The 19,410-nt window shown below is 47.5% G+C and overlaps 1 protein-coding gene across 18 annotated transcripts in view; it reads left to right on the top strand.

Moving 5' to 3' along the window:
• The window catches only part of LOC135311853 (collagen alpha-1(VII) chain-like), a 120,544-nt gene that overhangs the window by 43,377 nt on the left and 57,757 nt on the right, over positions 1-19,410 (top strand). For 13 of the 18 annotated variants that reach the window (XM_064442191.1, XM_064442227.1, XM_064442199.1 and 10 more), the window contains exons 27-48: positions 1,083-1,157; positions 1,447-1,527; positions 1,618-1,644; positions 3,879-3,923; positions 4,664-4,732; positions 4,849-4,944; positions 5,643-5,669; positions 5,878-5,931; positions 7,278-7,349; positions 7,934-7,993; positions 8,203-8,238; positions 10,613-10,648; positions 11,988-12,023; positions 12,335-12,370; positions 13,596-13,628; positions 14,873-14,944; positions 15,726-15,785; positions 16,568-16,603; positions 17,155-17,265; positions 17,729-17,809; positions 18,709-18,744; positions 19,290-19,334. In XM_064442191.1, the coding sequence (XP_064298261.1) occupies positions 1,083-1,157; positions 1,447-1,527; positions 1,618-1,644; positions 3,879-3,923; positions 4,664-4,732; positions 4,849-4,944; positions 5,643-5,669; positions 5,878-5,931; positions 7,278-7,349; positions 7,934-7,993; positions 8,203-8,238; positions 10,613-10,648; positions 11,988-12,023; positions 12,335-12,370; positions 13,596-13,628; positions 14,873-14,944; positions 15,726-15,785; positions 16,568-16,603; positions 17,155-17,265; positions 17,729-17,809; positions 18,709-18,744; positions 19,290-19,334 (1,224 nt within the window). The remainder of the gene's footprint in view (positions 1-1,082; positions 1,158-1,446; positions 1,528-1,617; positions 1,645-3,878; positions 3,924-4,663; positions 4,733-4,848; positions 4,945-5,642; positions 5,670-5,877; positions 5,932-7,277; positions 7,350-7,933; positions 7,994-8,202; positions 8,239-10,612; positions 10,649-11,987; positions 12,024-12,334; positions 12,371-13,595; positions 13,629-14,872; positions 14,945-15,725; positions 15,786-16,567; positions 16,604-17,154; positions 17,266-17,728; positions 17,810-18,708; positions 18,745-19,289; positions 19,335-19,410) is intronic. The other 5 variants (XM_064442176.1, XM_064442185.1, XM_064442217.1 and 2 more) reach the window with 5 other exon arrangements.

Genomic DNA, 19,410 nt, shown 5'->3' with positions numbered 1-19,410 from the left:
CAGTGAGGTTATATCAGTCTTAAGGCCTTTAACTTTGGAGACCACGTCCATGTTTGAGGAGTTCATCCTAGAAGCTGCTATTTCAGCAGCCTCCTGTGCTCCTTTCCATCAAACCAATGAAATGCAGGTCTTCCATAGATTCTGCTTCATACCTGCCAGCCCCATGCAGATGTCCCAGATGTTCTGTGGCATCTCAGATAGCTCTAGACTCCATGTGAGTCACTGAACAGACCACCAAGCTGCCACTGCTCCTTACTTCAGAAATAAAAATGTCAGGAGGCAAATCTACCCACTCCTCCTACAAAGCAGAAAGCCAGAGGACATAAAGAACAGTAGGACAGCCCCAGAGCCCATGCGCTGGTCTAGTCAGTTTACTTATGTGGCTGTAGCCAGCAGGTCTGAACAGTCTGTGTTAGCTTCATTGGAGAAAATGAGAGTCTCTCTAGTAGTTGGTGGACAGCTAGTCAGTGTGGTCAACAAAGTCTAGTCATGCTTCAGTTCATAGGTAGGTGTCGCCACTGGCAGAATAGCTCAGGTGGTGAATTTTAAGCTATGGCAGTCTAAAATTAGGTGAGATTAATGTTGCCAATGGATGGTTGAATCAGGGTCTTTATTGTATCTTTGCCAAACTCCTTTCCATGGTTTCTTCCATGATGGAGAAGAATTGCATTGGCACTACCTTGAAGTCTTGCAGATAGGTAACCAAGAATGTTTAGAGTCTCTCTGAGCCAAAAGAAGATCTGGAACTGTAGGTGTAACATATGCCAAGACTTCACGAGGCATGTATATGCTCACTGACTGCATTTTGTCCTCACACAACTCTCTGTTCTCCATCCTGTTCTCCCAATTTCAAGAGACAAGCCAGAGACACGATAAATAAAGCATGACCTCCAAGGGGCTTTAAATAGTCAGAGGATATGAACAGGTCTCCTGGATGATGATCCTTGCTTCTTTCTTCTGTTGCATAAGCCAAGAGATGTGCTAGTCTGCATTTCATGGTCACTCTGGTTTGGGTTTATTTGCCATCCTTTGGCAGATAAATATTTCATTATCATTTTCTCTGTTTTCCTTTTCCTTTTAAGAGCTTCAGGGGCATACCAGCTCATGGAGGCTATGATCCATACAGCTTTACTGCAAAGGGAGAGAAAGGAGAGAGGGTGAGTCCACCTGCACTAACCATCCACCTGCTTAATTCATATGCAACTAAATTATTAGAACCATGGAAGAGGTGTAGCAAAGAATCATCTTCAGATCTTCTGTGATGGTGTTTTGCTATATCCTGCTCCATGCTGGCCTTGAAAATGAGGCAAAAGGGACCTGACCCATGTGTGTGTGCTGGCAGTTGGGGATTCCCTCAAGTGGTACAGAAGGCTAGTGCTGCTTGAAGCTGTTTGGGTTTGCAGGTCTGGGCCATAACCTGCATGCTGTTACTTTCCATATGTTTAGGGTCTACCTGGGAAGGATGGCATCCCTGGGCTGCCAGGCAGACCGGGACGGACAGGTCCTCCTGGTCCCCCTGGAATCATGGTAAGTACTTGTTTTAACAAATCTTGTCAAAGTGCCATTTAAGAGAAAAATGAGCTTGGCTCTCAAATATATGTGTCTCCTGTTCTACAGGGTCTCCCTGGCATCCAAGGTGATATTGTAAGTATTTTGAATGCAGTAAAGATCATCAATACAGTGGGACCCTATAGCTTTGCTCTCCGAGCCTTTCAAAGGCCAGCTGCACTGAGCAGGACAGGAGAATCAAGTGACCCATTTTAAGGCTTTATGAGGGGTTATTGCTCTCACCAAATAGCTCCGAATAGATTTCCTTCTGTTCAGAGATATGGCAAATAATGCAATATAACATGGGCACATTTCTAGCCAAGTAACCCTCAATGAACCAGAGCTGTCCAGAAAAAGGCCAAGGACTATAAAGTCTACCTTTGGTCACATATGTATATTTTTATATATATATATATTTGGAAAAGGACCTGGAGTTGTTGGACAACAGCCGGCTGAGCATGAGCCAGCAGTGCCCGGGTGGCCAAGGAGGCCACCAGCCCCCGGGCTTGTGTCAGCACTGGTGTGGCCAGCAGGAGCCGGGCAGGGATGGGGCCCCTGTGCTCGGCCCTGGGGAGGCCCCACCTTGAGTGCTGGGCTCAGGTTTGGGCCCCTCGGGACAAGAAGGGCCTTGAGGGGCTGGAGCGTGTCCAGAGAAGGGCAGCGGGGCTGGGGCAGGGTCTGGAGCACAAGTGTGCTGGGGGGCGGCTGAGGGGGCTGGGGGGGTTTAGCCTGGAGCAGAGGGGGCTGAGGGGAGCCCTTCTCGCTCTCTGCAGCTGCCTGAGAGGGGCTGGAGTGAGGGGGGGGTTGGTCTCTGCTCCCAAGTAACAAGCCATAGGATGAGAAGAAACAGCCTCAAGCTGCGTCAGGGGAGGGTTAGATTGGATATTAGGAAGAATTCCTTCACTGAAAGGGTCATCAAGCACTGGAACAGGCTGCCCAGGGAAGAGGTGAGTCACCATCCCTGGAGGCGTTTAAAAGACATGTAGACGTGGTGCTTAGGGACATGGTTTAGTGGTGGGCTTGGCAGTGCTAGGTTAACAGTTGAACTTGATGATCTTAAAGGTCTTTTCCAAGCTAAACGATTCTATGAGTCTATTCTATGAGTCTATGATACGTCAGTCCTTCTGCATAATCACCAGCAGCATCATTTGCTCACAGGCTTCCCATACACAAATTGTTCACACAGCAGTTTGTATCATTGCTTGGAAAACATGCGTCTAGCTAGACCAGCCAAGCATCATGTGCCCTTTTTTTGCTGTAGTAATTGCTCCATGCTGTTGACATCATTGGTGATGGCACAGCTTTGCACACGAGATCAGCAGTCACGAATATCCCTCCCCTGCTTTTACCAGGGCTCTATTAGTAGACAGCTGTGTTTGTCCAGCTAAATCACCCTTGGCTCCAAGGGCTATATTGACAAGGCTGCCCACGTCATTTGAGATGCCTTAGGACTTCCAAGGTAAGCGTGCAGGGCTGATAAAATATGAGACTTGATGGACATTTCTGAAGTGAGAGCTGGAGGCCAGGCAGGTATCTGAGGGCATCACAAATGCCACAACACACCAGTGCATGTGTAATGGAACTGAGCCCCTGACCTCTGTTGGCTGCAGTGGGGTGTAAACAGCCAGCTCTTGTGCAGAAACATTTCAGTGGTACCATCTTGAATTTAACTCCATCTTTTGGTCTCAATTCAGTTGCTTAAAGAGCCCTCTCACGTCATTTGAGGTGCCCTGTTATCCCACCCATCCTCCAGCTGATGCTCCAGAAGGACGCAGCTCTCCCATAAATCCTGCGTTATGACTGCCAGCTCTGTGCCTTGGTTACCTGGGGGTACCTCAGATATCCCAGGATGCCCATGTTTTGGGTATCTGGATCAAATTGCCAATGTCTATGACGAGGTAGCCCCTATAACAAGGGTTGAGGTGTTTGTAAGGAGTGGTTTGCATGGATCACAGGAGTCCTACACAAACCACTGCAGCCACCGAATGCCCCTTCTGACTCATTTACCTTCTCCTGGTGGATTAAATAATCAGCAACCCCTCATTCCTTACAGTTTCCCATGGTGTTTGGATGTACTAAGCTGTCACTACATCAGGTGTCCATCCTAAGTGAACCCACCACTAAAGAGGGACATAACACACACCCACAGGTGACATATATATTTCTCATCAGTGCTGGGACCAAACTCCACTTCTAGGAGCCTATTTTCACGAACACTTTAAAAGTGAATAAACTTTTATTAGAGAGAGGTCAATAACTTGAACATCCCACAATGATGGTCTTGCGGGTGCTTTGCTGTTTAATGCTGCAGGTTTTATTTTTAATTCCAGGGATCCCCTGGCTACCCCGGACCAGTGGGGCCAAAAGGAGACAGAGTGAGTTTCATTCCTGGGTTTCATTGGGCAAAAGCTTTTGTATTGCTCTGATCTCTAATTTCTAATCATTTGTACAGTGACCTTTGGTGAATATGAACTTCTGAGCTACATGTAACTAGGCCTGCACTGCTACTCTTCAGCTCGGGGAGTTGTTCCTCACCTTTGCTAGGAGGCCTCTAACATCTTTATGGAGAAAAGCGCTCTGTCCTTATGACAGGCGCTTGGCACATTTCAGTTGGTCATTTGCAGAAGGAGGTATTGCTTGGTTGTGTCGTTCTGCTTTTCTGAGTTTCCACAATGAACAAGCTTGCTTGCATACATTTAGGACACAAAAGGTTAAGGCTTCAAGATCAGTTGTGGGCAGATCCCAGGAGCATTTGTCTCGTCCTTCCATAACCCCCATTGGAAGTTTCTTCTCCTTCCTTGCATCCACCTGAGCTGTCTGTATGGTTGCAGATCAGGGAGCGGATCCTGCTGAAAGCCAACCTCCTTTTTTTACCCTGGGATTAATTTTCTGCCATGCCAGCATGCAGAGCTCGTGTCATGGCCATGTAGTTTATGGTACCTCTGCAAAAGAGTTGCTGTAAGCAGGTGGTTTGGATTTGCAGCGCAGAGAGGAGCTGTTTGGTTTTAAAGTCGCTTATAGTGATCATGAAATTGCCCCTAAATTATGAAGCTGCCTCATTGGACCTGGACCTTCCAATGCAGCTAAGCAGATGTCTTCCTCCCCTTGTGTGCAGGGTTACCCAGGCTATGTCCTGGGAGGAGTAGAGGTGATTCCTGGCCGAAATGGACACCCTGGCCCCCCTGTGAGTATCATACCCAAGGTGTGATGGACCCTTCAGCCTCTCAGGGGCTGGCAGAGAAGTGAAGGGAGCTGGGAGAGAGCCCACATCCCTCCTTCTCCTGGTTCTTGTTGTTGCAGGGACAGAAGGGGCAGCCGGGGGTTCCTGGGGTAGCAGGACCACCAGGTTTACCAGGTTTACCAGGGCCACAGGGGCCACCAGGGATGTCCATCAAGGTGAGCATGGTTATTTGAAGCATGGCTCTGTGATGTTGTACCACAGAAAGAGGAGACCTGGCATAGCCCAGGGTCCCTGGATACTCTGTTCATTCAAGGGCCCACATTTCCCCTCTCCATCTCCATCCTCAATCCACATTTTTCCTCTCCATCACAAAGTTCTTCTATCGAGGCATGAAAGGAGGAACTCTGCAAAACAGTCCCATCACTGGAGCCCTGCTCTTCAACATAGCTGGAAACGATGGAGCTTAAAAAGGTTATGGTCAGCTTTGTCTGACATGGGACCAGATTCAGTGGCCACTAAGACTTTTCCAGCTCCAGGTCCCTAGGAAGGTTGTTTGGTGGCTGGAGTGAAATACCCAGGGTCACCTCTGGTGTGCACAGCCAAAACGGGACTGATGGTTGTCACCAAATGCCTCCCTGCACTAAGGGTGGGTCAAAAAGTCTCCGCAGAAATCAAGAGACCTAAACTCCCCTCCTCTGCCCTGAGGGAGGGTTGTCGTCAGATTTTGCAGACTGAGGTGTCTGAAGCATGCAAGGAAGCAGACGCCTCTACTAAAGCTCTGTGTTCCCTTGGAGTTGGGAGTTTAGGTCTCTCGGCTTGTCAGCCTGCAGGAGCTTTTTGCTGGGACTAAGTTAGAGAGGACCCTCTCTATGTTACCACCCTGTGGTAATTCTCCTTGTCTTCTGTGTTTCAGGGCGAACGAGGGGATTCAGGTATCAGGGTAAGCACCTGAGATTGGCTTTCTCTTTTGCATGTGATGAGAAGCCTATTATTATTATTATTATTATTATTATTATTATTATTATTATTATTATTATTATTATTTCTAAGCTGCCCAATAGGCTCTGGTTTTCATACTTACCAGATGTCCATCAAGACCCAAAAAGACTGCTGGGACACACAGTAAGACTGTCCTGTGCTTCATGCAGGGCCCTCGTGGGAGGAACGGCCTCAAGGGTGACAGAGGAGGCGTGGGAGAGCCGGTGAGTGTTCCACCGACGGCCAGCTGCTAACGAAGAGCTGCCAGCCCCGATGGGAAAGGGCTGTTTGCCTCTGGATGCCCTCTGCAACTGGGGGTGGTTGTAGAGGGACAATGTCTACTGCCAGTTCTCATCAGTTGCCACTTTGGAATGCTTCACTCGGCTGATGAGGGCTGGCAGATTAAGCAGGGACAATTAAGCATTTCTCACTTTGTCAGATTCATCCTATTGACCTGTCACTCAGGGATTGCCGAAAGGGAAACATTAGAAACCCAGTGAAGGCAGGAGGTAACAACCTTTTGTTTTGCCAAAAGCAAGGACATGCTCTTCCTCATGGCACAGAGCAAAGCTGTGAGAAGTGCATCCATCACTGTGCTCACCATGATGATAAACTCTGTGGTGTAGTCAGTCATGTTGGCAGATGATAACAAATGTTGCCTGATGAAGGCTACTTCAAAGCGACAGCGATCCACCCTTGAGCCCCCACTGTCTCCACCACCCACGGAGCAGCTGAGTGTAGCCCTGCTCCTTCCTACATCCCACACCCTGGTCTCAGGAGGATGGAGAAGAACTGGGGCATGTTCAGAGGAGGGCAAGAAGGTGGATCAAAAATGTAGGACAGCAAATGGACCGAACTGGCAGCAGATTCAAGACAAACAAAAGGAGGTGGTTCTTCACAGAAGTCCCACAAGGATGTTTGGAGTGTAGTAAGTTAGAGTTCAAGGAGAGATAAGAGAAGGGGAAAAGTCCATGGAGGACTACTAGGAATAAAAGAAACCACGTTTGGTTTGGGAAGTCCCTGATTACAAATGGCTCAAACCTGAAAGATTGCCCAGAGACTATATAGCCTGTTCTTGCATCCTTCCCAAGGTGCCTATTACAGTCCATCATTATATACGGGTGCTTTTTTGGTTGCCTTTGCCATACTGCAGAGCTATATTCCATAGACCAGCCATTTCCATATATATCAGTCTTCCCCGCTTCTACACCAGCAGCATTACTATGGTCATGCTTAGAGCAACACAGCCATGGAGAGCCACTGGAGAAGACAGCTACTGCCAAATCAAAATGGGTACTCAGCCTCTGTCTTCCCGTGTAACAAGAAAACACATCTTTATTTTCCCTTACTGAGTAAACCCAGTGATCCATAGCTTATTTGTGGGGAAAAAAGGAAATTTGGGAACACATAAACACCTCTAGAAATCCTCAGTTGCAAAGGAACTGGGCACGTCAGGATATACATTTCTCTGCTCATGTTTCTGTAGACTTAAAAATAAACCTTTTATTTAGTATGGTTGGTAACAAACAGTTTAGAAGAAAAAGATTTGATGCTGTATCTTCCTTTTCAGGGGAAACCTGGCTTGCCAGGCCCTGTAGGGCTAGATGGTGTTCCTGGACTGCCCGGACCAAGGGGAGAAAAGGTCATTACTCATATCAGATGCTTGCATGATTTGTCAGCCCAAGGGGGACCTGAGAACAGCTGAGACTAAATAACAGCAGGGTAGACAGTGCAAATGAAGTGAAGGCATGTTGGGATTTTCCCCCATTCCCCTCCACTCCCTGCTTGTACGGGTTTGAGTTTGTGCATGGTAGAATAGACGCTCCATCTCCATCCAAGGCCTTGTTTTTCTCACAGCCCTCATGTTTCTACCCAGTGGAAGAACTCTCTTGTTCCTGCTGTCAAGAGCAGTGTTTTCTCCCAAACACAGCCCAAGCCCCAGATGGAGCTGCTTCACTGAATCCCCCACCCTGCTTCAAATGGTCACTTAAAACACCCATGGACACCTGTTCTTAATTCTCTCCTCCTCCTGCTCTTGTCTGCGCCTTGCCTGAAGGTTGCTGGCTAGACACATCTCTCAGATGAATGATTACAGAGCAAATATTTCCCCTACTGCTTTGCAGGATGGCTAAGAGCAGAGCTCTGAAGAAGATACCTGGGTAGGACATATGCTCTGCAGTTTTGGGAATCAGCTTTCTTGAGTGCAATGCTGTGCTTACCTTGCAGGGGATGGCAGGAACTGGCATTCCTGGCACTGTTGGCCCGAAGGGGGAAGAAGGAGAGCAGGTGGGTTGGCAATTTTGCAGTGAGATTTGCATCTAAAGACCCCTTTGAAGGTTCAGTGTCTAAAGTCTCCTCCAATAACTCTTTTCTATGTTTTCCTTGGAGGGCACATCCTGTGGTTACAAATGGAGAGGGTCAGAGAAGGGAAGACATTGGCTTTTAAAGTCTGAACTTTCACTGTTTCTTCTGTTTGGTTTTTTTTTTTTTTTCAGGGGGCGATGGGACCTCCAGGAGTACCAGGACCAAAGGTGGGTACTGAAATGCTGAACCTGAATCCTTGTGCCTGGTACTCAGGTGCCAAGGAAAGCATCTAGCTCTAACCATCATCATCAGTTGTGGGAAGGTTGACTCCTTACTCAAAAGCAATGAAAGGGAATAATTTTACACGTCAGCAGTCAGTGGCCTGTGGAAGTCATTGCTTCAGGGTCCTGCAGAGACCTAGAACAGCAGCAAGATGCAATATTTTAATAAAATAATAAATAGGTATTTTTGTGGCCAGTGAGTCTTTGCAGAACGGTAGTAGTTCACGTTAAACATGTTTTGGGAGGAAGATTTAAGGAGCAGATTCTCTCACGTTTATATTTTGGACACCTTTGAACCATCCAGGCCCAGATTCATTCCTATGTTTCCAGTGGAGAAAGACCAGCCCTGTGAGAGGTGATACAGCCCAACCTGAAGTTCGAGTTTTCCCCTGGAAGTGCCCATCTTTTTCTAACTGTTGAAGGAAAAGGAAACCTTGATTTGACCAATTCTCCTCACCTTGCTTAAGAGCCTGGTGTCAAGGGGAGGAAAGACTTTGGTGTCCTGGTGCTGTCAGAGGAAAGGGACTGGACAAATGTAGCTCCAGTCCAAATCTGGCAACTCTGCCATGAACCCAGGGAAAGATGGTGCATGGCAAGGACTGGTCAGGAAGGGACTCATGGCAGGCAGGCAGGCAGATTCTCTTGCAGACTGCTGCCTGTCTCCCAGCTCTCACTATTCATGGAGACATGGGGTTCAACCCCAGGGCTTCTCCATGTGACAAAATACCTGGAAAGCTGTGGGTGCAGGAGGATTCAGCTGATCTTGGCATGTACAGGGACGATTGCTGTAGGAGGAAGGAGACTTCCTCCTGAGCCAGGAGAAATGCCTCTCAGCTCAGGTTTGAGTGGATGTTTGCCTCTTCCTGAAGCACCTGGCTTGAGCTCATGTTGAAGTTTGATGCTGGAGAAAGACTCAGGAAGTCTGAATTTTCCCTGGTATGGGGAGGGCCAGGCGTGGGTTTAGGTGGTATGTAAGGCAATTCAGCATGGTCCCAGGTTGTTATGGCTCTTGGAGGAGCAAACACTTAGGACTGGGCTGTATGGGTCTCTGCGCACCCCTTTATCCAGGTAACTCAGGATATCCTCTTTGAGTTACTGCTGATGGCCAAATGGATCTGAGTCACTAATTTATTTCACATCGATTAAACTCAAAAAATGTTAATGTTGACCCCAAAATAAGTTATTTTCATATTTCCAAGAGAAGTGGAAAATGAAGGTAAAAGTAATATCTAAGGAAATGTTGCATTCAGCCCAAACCAAAATGGTTTTCTTCCCTTTGCAATGGTGTTTTTTTATTTCATAAAATACAAGAGGATCCTAAATCTGCAAAGTCTTTGCAAGTGCTAATAGCCAGTTTGCTGCTCATGTCGTGCTCTTCGCAAGAGCAAAGACCTCCTTGAATTGCCCAGTCCCGATCCACTCAAATATGGGTCTGTGGCTGGGTGTTTCATGGACTGCCCATGAAAACAACAGGGAGAAGGAGCAAAATTTGGCAAGGTGCTCACTGGTGAGGTAACCATTGACATTGCCCATGAGCTGTTTCTGAGGTGACAGCAGAAGATGCAGGAGGCAATCACAGCTGTTCATTTTCATTTAGGGTGAACCAGGACCACCTGGGGAAGAAGAACCCATTGGGCCAAGGGTGTGCCTGCAAATTAATCAAACCAGAATGAAGTTTTAAAGATTAAGATAAAAGAAACAATATGTAAATACAGAACCCACAGTAATTAGGCCCTGGACCGGTATCTCACCTTGCTCCTTTTGGTTATGCTCAGCCTCTGAACTAAGCCTGGACCCATCCTGAAACCTCAGACCTGCACATTTTTTGTGCTGTAAACTCTCAACCTTTCCAAGAGACTGTCTCATCTTCAGCTCTCAAGCTCCTTGGGAGGAAACAGTCTGATCAAGCTCAGGATAGTCCATATATATATAAAAAATAATATATGTATATTATATAGTAGATGATTATGATGTAACTGTGTAGTAACTACATATTATAATATGCATGCAATTTAATATTAGGCATTATATATAAAGTATATATAGTAATATGTTTGATTGTACAAGATATCTTAATATTTTATAGATACTATACAGGTAATTAATATACAATATGTAGAAGCAGGGACTCTATATATGACATATATGTAAAAATCTTCAAATTTTTTCTTTATTTTTTTATTTGCTTTCCCCCTTTGCTTTCATAATCTCCAGTGGATGGAACATGTTCAGCATGTTCTTCTGCAGCGTGCAAGCCTCCAGGCTCATCCTGCTCTGCAAGCAGAGCCTTATCTTAACTAAAGCATCTTCTGTTTTCCAGGGTAACAAAGGGCAAGGTGGTGTTAAAGGGGCAAAGGTGAGACTGGCCAGCGCTGGAGCTCAGAGTAGAAGAGGAAGAAGTGCTGGCTCTCTTTTCAGGCTCAGGACAGAGCAGTTGAGGTTGGAGATTCATAAGGAGGGAATTTGAAGTCCCCCCCAAAGGCTTTTCCCAGTCTGGTCAGGTGTAACTGGGCCACGTAGCTACATGCCACAAGGTTCAGGAGCTCGCTGCTGGTGAAGGAGCTCTCGTGCATGGAGTAGACCTTGTATCAATGGTAAATCCCCGGGACAGTCTGTGGCTAGCAAACACTGACAAACAAACCTTGAATACTCTTTGCCAGTCCATACGGAGTATTCACAGTTGTTTTTACTGAGCAGTATTTCAGGTCTGATGTTTTTACAGCTCCCCCAGCTGCACTTGTTCTGCACATACATTTGATTATAACCTCAAAGATCAAAAGAGACAGCAGCATTTTTTCCTAAGAATAGCTACAGTAGTGAAAAATGGAAATAGGCTGTCAGTCTTCCTCAAGCCAGTGCACCTTGCAGGAGCAAGGCCCTGCCAGCACAGGACGTACATGTACATGTACAGAATCCCAGACTGGTGGGGTTGGCAGGGCCCTCTGGAGCTCACCCCGTCCCACCCCCTGCTTGACCAGGCACCCCCAGAGCAGGGGCACAGGGCCGCGTCCAGGCGGGGGGTGAATGTCTCCAGGGAAGGGACCCCACAGCCTCTCTGGGCAGCCTGTGCCCCTGCTCTGGCACCCGCACAGCAAAGGGGTTTGGCCTCATGTTCAGGGGGAACTTCCCGTGTTCCAGCTTGTGCCCGTGGCCCCTTGGCCTGGCATTGGGCACCGCTGAAAAGAGCCCGGCCCCATCCTCCTGACACCCACCCTTCAGGTATTTATAAGCACTGATGAGATCCCCCTCAGCCTTCTCTTCTCCAGGCTGAACAAGCCCAGCTGGAAGCTGCTGGGTACTTGCAGCTCCCAGCTCTGAGCAGAGTTCTGGGGCTGGATTAGGCAAAACACTGACCTGGTCTGGTAGCTCTCATGCATCTTATGGCTGTCTTCATACCTTTTCTTGCTTGTAAAGGCCTATCTTTGATAGCTTCACCTGGGGTGAGAGCTTGCAGCTCTGCACTTGGTCTCCTGGTAGATGGCAACCAGGTGTGCTAGAGGTAGGTGTGTGGATTTCCATTTCTCACCCAAGAGCCCTTATAGGTGTCTGGCAAAGCTGCCTTTCAGTTAGTGAAAAGTTAGTCTGAGGAGTTTTCTCCTTCCCTCCCTCTGGCTGGGAGCTTCTCACTACAGTAGTGACTGAAAATGCTGAATCTGTTTTCAGTCCAGTGGAAATTACCTTTTGATGTTTTACAGGGACTCCCAGGACCTCCAGGGCAGAAAGGAGACCAAGTAAGTCAAACAGTAAGAGAACAGCATGCTTGACTAGTTCAGGTGAATATTTCCAGACTTTCCCCAGCTGGTTCCGTGTGTGCAGCTCTTGTAAGCACAGCTGAGTGCGTTGGGGGGAGTGGGAGGGGGTGAGCTTGTGCAGAGATGAAGCCAACAGGGATGCACTTGGCCTTAGCATCTCCTCTCTGTTTTGCTCTTGTGCTTCTGAAATGAGTTTTGAGTTGAGTTAAAGAATGGATAGGGAGAGCAATGAGAAGAAATTTTTCATTGCCCCAGATTGTTCATTTTATGTCCTCTCTCTTGCCTTGCAGGGGAACCCAGGATTTCCAGGTGCTCCAGCTATGGGGGTAACTATAAGTGGATTATAGCCCTTCTTGTGCTATAGCTATGCAGCATCACCACCAGCAGTGTGAGTAGACCGAGTACCAAGTGAGATGTGTCCCACTGAACTGCACAAAGAACTGATAGACCTTTTTCTTGACCCTTCTGACAGTTATGTCTTCTGCTCCCCTGCTCCACCTCTTGTATTCCCAGCCCTGCACCACAGTTGCCCACAGGCTCCTCAAAGAACCTTCAGGGTCTGCAGGAAACACAGGATAAAGCCTTCATAGAATGTCCTGAGTTGGAAGGGACCCACAAGGGTTATTAAGTCATCTCCTGTCAATGCACAGGATAACCCCAAATTCACACCAGGTCTCTGAGGGCCTTGCCCAAGTGCTTCTTGAATATCGCCAGGCTGGTGCCGTGATGCCTCCCTGGGGAGCCTGTTCCAGGGCTCCACCACCCCTGAAATGGTGCTTCCCACCACTGAAGCCCCGTGCTCTGGACCTATCCCCCACTCAAGCTCCCCATTCACAGTGCTGGTCCCTGCTGAAGAGGAGCTGCTGATGGGTCTCATTTGCCTCATTCCTATCCGGAAACAGGGCTCCTACAGCCTCCTCTTCATGTCTCTCCAAATGCTCAGGCAGCTTTAAGGAGAAACCTTGGTGGTGGCCGTCTCTGCATGCTCCACAGCATTGCTGCAAGGGCTGTAGGAGCAGTTGGAGGTTGCATTAAGGACTGAGACCCACCACCAGGACAGACTGACGTGTCCTGGAGGATGTCTGAATAAGCAGAATACCTTAGGTTTCTTTCCTAGCAATGCTGACAGAACTGTGTTGGAGACATAAGGTAGGAAGACAGCTCTGTAGTCCCTAAGCCCAGCTCAGGGCTGCTCTTCAGGGTTGTTGCACAGTCATTAAGGTTCATGGCTGTCCAAACATTGGTCCTTGGTGAGTGTTAGCAAAGGCTAGAGCAGCTATCTGCCAATTACCCCTTGCACTGGTGTTCAGCCCCATCCCTGGACCTAAAACCTAGTGAAGTTGGTGGGATTCCTTCAAAAGCTTCACTGGGTTTGGGATTTGGCTTCTAGCCCTTTCTGGCATTTTGTGATCCGGTGCTTCCTGTCCCATAACGAGGCTGAGATTCTCTTGCTTTGGAAAAGGTAACATGAATAGACCCTCCTTTGAAAGGGAGATCTTTGGTTTTTTTCCCAAATAAGAAGGCATTTCTGTGATTTCTTTTTATCCTCAGGTTTTGGGACCTCCAGGCAAGAAGGGTGTCAGGGTAAGTCCATTAATTAGCACTGCCTGAAACTTAGATGAGATCTTCACCTGAAATGGTGAGGGCTGGACCACGTTTCATGATCTGAATCATATCTACCTTGTGATTGACTGGAGAGGGGAAGTTGGGAAAGTAGCAATAGTCTTGCCCTGCTGATATTTCTTTTGTTGTTATTAATATTTTGTGCCTGCCATTCTCTTTCTAGCCCCAGACCATGGGGTAATTTGGGATTTCCATGTGCTAGTTTTAGAAGTTAGAGATCACCGAAGCACAGATCCAGCCCACTCACAGAAGCTACTTTACAGCCAAGAGAGGCATTGACATAAAATCAAGCACGGCTGAGGCTGGAGGGAATTTCTGGAGGTCTCTAGTCCCACCTCCTGCTCAGAACAGAGCCAACTTCAAAGCTGGGTCTGGTTGCTCAGGACCTTGCATGTTGAGCATCTCCACAGATAGAGATTTCCCCACCTCTCTGGGTCCCTGACCCAGTGTTTGTTCCCCCTGTGACTGGAGGAAATTTAAGTTCTCAAACCAGGGAGATCTCTGAGACAGAGGTGTTCCCTATGTTGTCCATATTGCACATCTGCTTTATAGGAAGGTGGATATAGAGATGGATATATACTCTTGCAGAGGCCCCATGGTGGAACGTGGTCTGAAATATCTTAATTTTTATTTTTTTATTCTTTAACTTATTGCCAACCTGCAGAGAAATAAAAGATCTCCCTTGTCCTTGTAAGGAGTATTTACTGCAGGGGTGACTTCTCTTGGCTTTTTGACTGCTGGCATTCAAAGATGCTCTACAGTGCTTCATACCTTCCTTACCTCTTAGAGACAATGAGGTTTGCCCTTTTCACTGGCCTTGAATGATGGAACCAACTCCCTTCATTGGTCTTACCGTCCAGAGCGCTTAATGTCGGCTAGCAAAAATGTCTCTCCTCTTTTAGACTGGCTGCATTTAAGTAATGACCTGGGACCTGAATTTTATCCTGCTTATACCACTATAAATGCACACACAGTATACAAGTTGCGTGGCTGGAGGGGGTGTAACTACTGTGATGGGTTTTGCATGGCAGAAGACCAGGTACCGCAGAGAAAGCTGTAAACCCAGAGAAGGATGGATGGGTGGATTTGGCAAGGGAATGGTTTTCAGAGTGTATTGAAAATGCAAAATGCAGCTCTAGGGAGACACATGAACTGGGCTTGTTTTCCCGCCTGATATTTTTAGTTTTGGGGATCTTTATTCATAGGGAGATATTGGACCAACAGGGGCCCTGGGACCACAAGGAGACAAAGGAATACAAGGAGACAAAGGAGAGAAGGTAATGCGCTTGCTTTTCTTGGTGCATCCTTTATGGATAGAAGGCTTTACTTCCACAAAGGAAGCTCCGAGGCAGATGGAATTCCTTGTGCTAGCAAGGAGCACCCATGTGCTGGAAGCCAAGGGGAGACTTTTCACATGAAGAAGTCAAAAGCTTGAAAGGAAGTCAGTGAGAGACGTAGAATTACCAATGCTCAGCTCATCCAGCTGCCCGTGGTTGATGAAAATGCTTGGGATCCTTTCCTGCTAGCTTGGAAGCTGCTCTGGCAAGACACTGTATGTCCCTCAGCAACTTGCTTAGCACCAAACACAGCATCAGCCACTAACTCCCAGCAGTTATAGCAAGGATGGGATGCAGGCTGACCCTTCAGGGGGCTGCAAACTGGTGGTGGGGTGGAGACTGCTAGCAGTGAGCACGGCATAGGCCATGTTCCCAAGAGGGAGGTAATGAGTGGAGCGGGGTCATGCCACCACAGCTGGCATATAGCAACAGAAGAATTGCAGCCAAGATCTGCAAGACTGAGATGGGGAAACTGAGGCACATCCTGGGTTCCCCAAATAACACTCTAGTGAAAGCTGGCTCTCCACAATAACATCTCTCAGAGGTCACGAGGAGTGTTGCTAGGAGGGGAGAGGGACCATGTGGCGGCCATAAGGACAAACCAGAAGGTAGTTCCAGCACAGGGTTCAGCCCTAGCTGTGTCTCTGTTGTACACAGAGCTGCAGAGAGGAAAAGTTCCCCAAGCATTACACTGAGAATGCATCATCATTGATTTTTGCAGGGAAGTCCAGGTTTCGGCATTCCTGGTCAACCTGGTCTAAAGGGAGACCCAGGCGATAGGGTGAGTGGGGCAAGATGCTGGATGTGGAAAGGGGAGGGCTAAAGAGTCAAATCGGGAGGTTCAGAGACAAAAATGTCTCTGTCACTTACATGTATGTGAATTTGCTGGCCTTCACCCCTGAGGAAATTAACACTGCAGTGGTGGCAAGGAACTGGGCTGTCACCCTGCGGTTGGTGATCCTGCGATGGTCTTGGTTGATGGGGTAGTTAGCACTGTCTTCCACAGGCAGGTGCAAAGAGGGGGCTCCTCCAAATTCGATAAACAGCAAAGCCAAGGAAGCCCCATGTTCAATTGCTTTGTGTCCTGAAAGAGAACTTGACCTTTATCTTCCTGACTTCTGTGTCTAAGAAGGTGCAAGTTTCTGGTGGCTCCCACAGGAGTTCACTGATAGGGAAAAGGGTTGGGTTCATGTCTTGGTGTTCCCTCTGATGGGGATATTAATAGTCCCTTCCATTTTAAACCAGCAAAAACTTGCAAAACCTAACATCTTTGAGGTCCCCACGCCTCTGTCAAAGCTAGTCACTAAAGTATTAATGGCTTAAAAAGTGGAGAAGATGGATTCATCTAGACAGCATGTGCTTACAGCCGCCCCTCTTCTCTTAGGACACTATTTTCCCCTTCTCTGCATTTTACTGCACTGTTTCAGCTGCTGATACCTGCAACCAAAGAGAAGCTTTGCAGCACTGAGTTTTATACCCTTTAGATACAACAGAGGACCCTCTCTTGAAATTATTCTACCTATATCATTCTTGCCGTGTGATTAATGGTCTGTATTTCTGCAGGGAAATGTAGGTTTGTCTGGCAAACCAGGTCAGAAGGTGAGTCTGTGATTGCAACATGTAAAGCATTGTCTGATGATTGATGTCTGTCACCCAAAGCACCTTGAGTCAGTGAGGTTTTCTTTGCCATGAGGCAAAGATAAAACAAAGAGAGTGTTCAAAAGCTGAAAGGTCTGAGCAAATTCAGCTTTGCTGGAGTCTCTATACGACACACAGAGCCCTGCATAGGAAAACAATGAAAAGATGATCTTGCATCTTTAATGAGGCTTTAAAAAAAAATCCACAAATCCTGGCTTGTAGGATTCCTTCTAGCAAAGGTTCAAAACTGGTCAAGAGAGGTCTGGAAAACATCCCAAATGTGGTGTTTGTTCAGTGAATCTGTCTCGCTGTGCACATTTCTCAAACAGCATTGCTCCCCAGGCTTGGCTGCAGGAGCGTATGGATTTGGGAAAAGTTACAGCATGATACATGGCCCAGTGAATGGAATATTTAAGCTGGATCAGCTTCACGGGCATGGAGAAATTGGATGTCAGAAGAGATACATGAGATGCATCCAAGATGGGATGTGTTAGCAAGATGTGTTAATGCAGTTGCAAAGTGGAGAAGGAAGCAAGAAGTGTTTTGGGTTGGAAGAAGGCATGGTGAGGTGGCTGAGTGATGAGGAAGGTCTCTATTGTACAAACATCAAGCAGAGCAGATGTGTAAGTACCCATCTATGAGAGCTCAATAGATTTTACATGGGAATAGAAGTTAAAACATGGAGGGGGAACTGACCCTGTGCCCATACCACACTCTCAAGGCTGGACCCATCTCCTGAGTCTTTGCTAATGGGCCACCTCATCTGAGCGGCAAAGCTTCCTGGAGGTGGAGAACCTCAGAACTCAGAAGGGTCTGTCCTGCAGTGTCTGCCAAGGCTGATTGTGGAGTCTGGATGGACTACATTAGAGATGTATGCTTTCCAGCCTAGCTCTCTAAGCAAATACTGTAAGCACAGCCCTTCCTAGCGCAGGAGAGATACCCTGAGCCCAAGCTTCATCCAGGAGTGTGGAAGCATTTGCATAGCCGTGGGGCATAGTGTGCTGACTGAATATGCCCCACAATGTCTAAAATGTAAGGACTATGAAACGCAGAAGAGGAATGTAACAACAGTCTTGTTTTCTTTAGGGGGATACAGGTCTGAAGGGAGAGAAAGGTGAACCAGGATTACCTGGGAAACCAGGCGAGGTCGGACTAAGAGGTAAAGATGTAAGTAGAAGCCAACAATCCAGTCAGATGGTCATGCTGAACCCCTTGGTACGCCACTCTGTACCACGCTAACAACTCCAGGTTATGCCCTTGCAGTAGCAAGTAGGAACAAGTAACAAGATGAGACCAGTCAGAAACGTGCATGTTATACAAGGTTAGTTGGGGAAGAGACGGGTCTTGGCACAGCGGCGGTCAACAAACAGGACTGGACAAGCTACCTGTCATTAGGCATGATGGTTTGCTCATCAAGGGATCTAACTTCTCATTATTTGCTCTGTCGGTTCTTCCATTGCAAGTGAGGAGGTAGATCCTTTGCAGATTGTCATTAGGGCGTGCTTTAGGCTACATTTTGGGGCAGTGCTCTTCACCCTTGGTCCAGGTGGAACAAGTGCGTAGCGCCATGGTGTTTGTGTTACACTGCTTAGATGCAGCATTTCGTACTTTCTATTCAACATCATACTCTTTCACCATTGAGTCACATCTGTCTGACCTGCAGGGATCTAGAATGGCGTGCAGCCACACCAGCTCTGAAGGGCTTGCTTTTGTTTTTAAGCCATAATCGTTCTCTCTTACAATGAAACAAGGTGGCCCCTCAGAAAAGCATTGTAACTGCCTTCAGGAAAGCCTCTCCTGACCACAGTCAGTGAAGACCTTTCTTTGGTTCAAAGGGCTGGGTTGATCGCTGATCAGCCAGTGGAATAGAGTCACCAAGGGAAAGCTGGAAAAAAAAAAAGCAGCAGCTGTGTTTCTGATCCTGAGACCCTGCTGCCCAACAGCCCTGACTTCAGAGTCTACAGTGATTTTAGAATAAGACCGACTCTTAGCCCGAGTAGGAAATTAGGGTAAAAAACTTGGTCACAGGTGGAAATGTAACCTAGCACTTCTGCATTGCGTTGTAGGGAGAACCAGGGAAGAAAGGCACCTCTGGGACCAAGGTAATCAACAGGGAGCCCACGCCTTCCAGAGTTGCATAGGTACCAAACACAACAGGCTCACTCACAGCTGGAGCTCTGGGTACAGCAGCGTAGGAGAAGGGCTGCCCGGAGTTAGAGTGAAGGTCTCTCCATCCCAGCATCTCGCCTCCAAGAGTGACCAGCTTCCCTGGAGGTCCTGAGAACAGTGTAAAAACAGAATGTTCTGTGGGAGAGGTGATGTCTCACGGGTTTGATGGCTCTTGGTAGATTTTGCTTCCATGAATTTAGTCACCCCTCAAAAATCTTTAACACCCTCCAAACCCCTGGACAAGGCATTGCACAAGTTAAGCAACAGCTGGAAAACAACACCCTTTGATTTGTTTTGAAGCGGCTCCCTGCTCATTTTATTTCCTGTTTACTTGTCCTTAGGGTAGACAAGACTACGAAGAATCCTCTTCGTCTCACCCTTGGCTTTTCTTTGTCTTCTTTTAGCTTTGGTTTCATCTTCCAAAGCTAACAAGAAAGGCCAAAAAAAGCTTTTAGAAGCTCCTACTCCTCTCTTTTAGGGAGAAGCTGGTGTCCCTGGAGAACCGGGAGAGAGAGGAATCAGAGTAATAATTGTTATTATTATAATCTTCTGTCCAGGTGAGTGGTGGGGCGTCAGGGGAGACCATTCTGCTGCTGCCC

The sequence above is a fragment of the Phalacrocorax carbo genome, chromosome 1 (genome assembly GCF_963921805.1).
Source record: "Phalacrocorax carbo chromosome 1, bPhaCar2.1, whole genome shotgun sequence".
In the NCBI taxonomy this organism is placed as follows: domain Eukaryota; kingdom Metazoa; phylum Chordata; class Aves; order Suliformes; family Phalacrocoracidae; genus Phalacrocorax; species Phalacrocorax carbo.
Note: the sequence above shows the minus strand (reverse complement) of the source record. Positions and strands in the feature narration are given on the sequence as shown.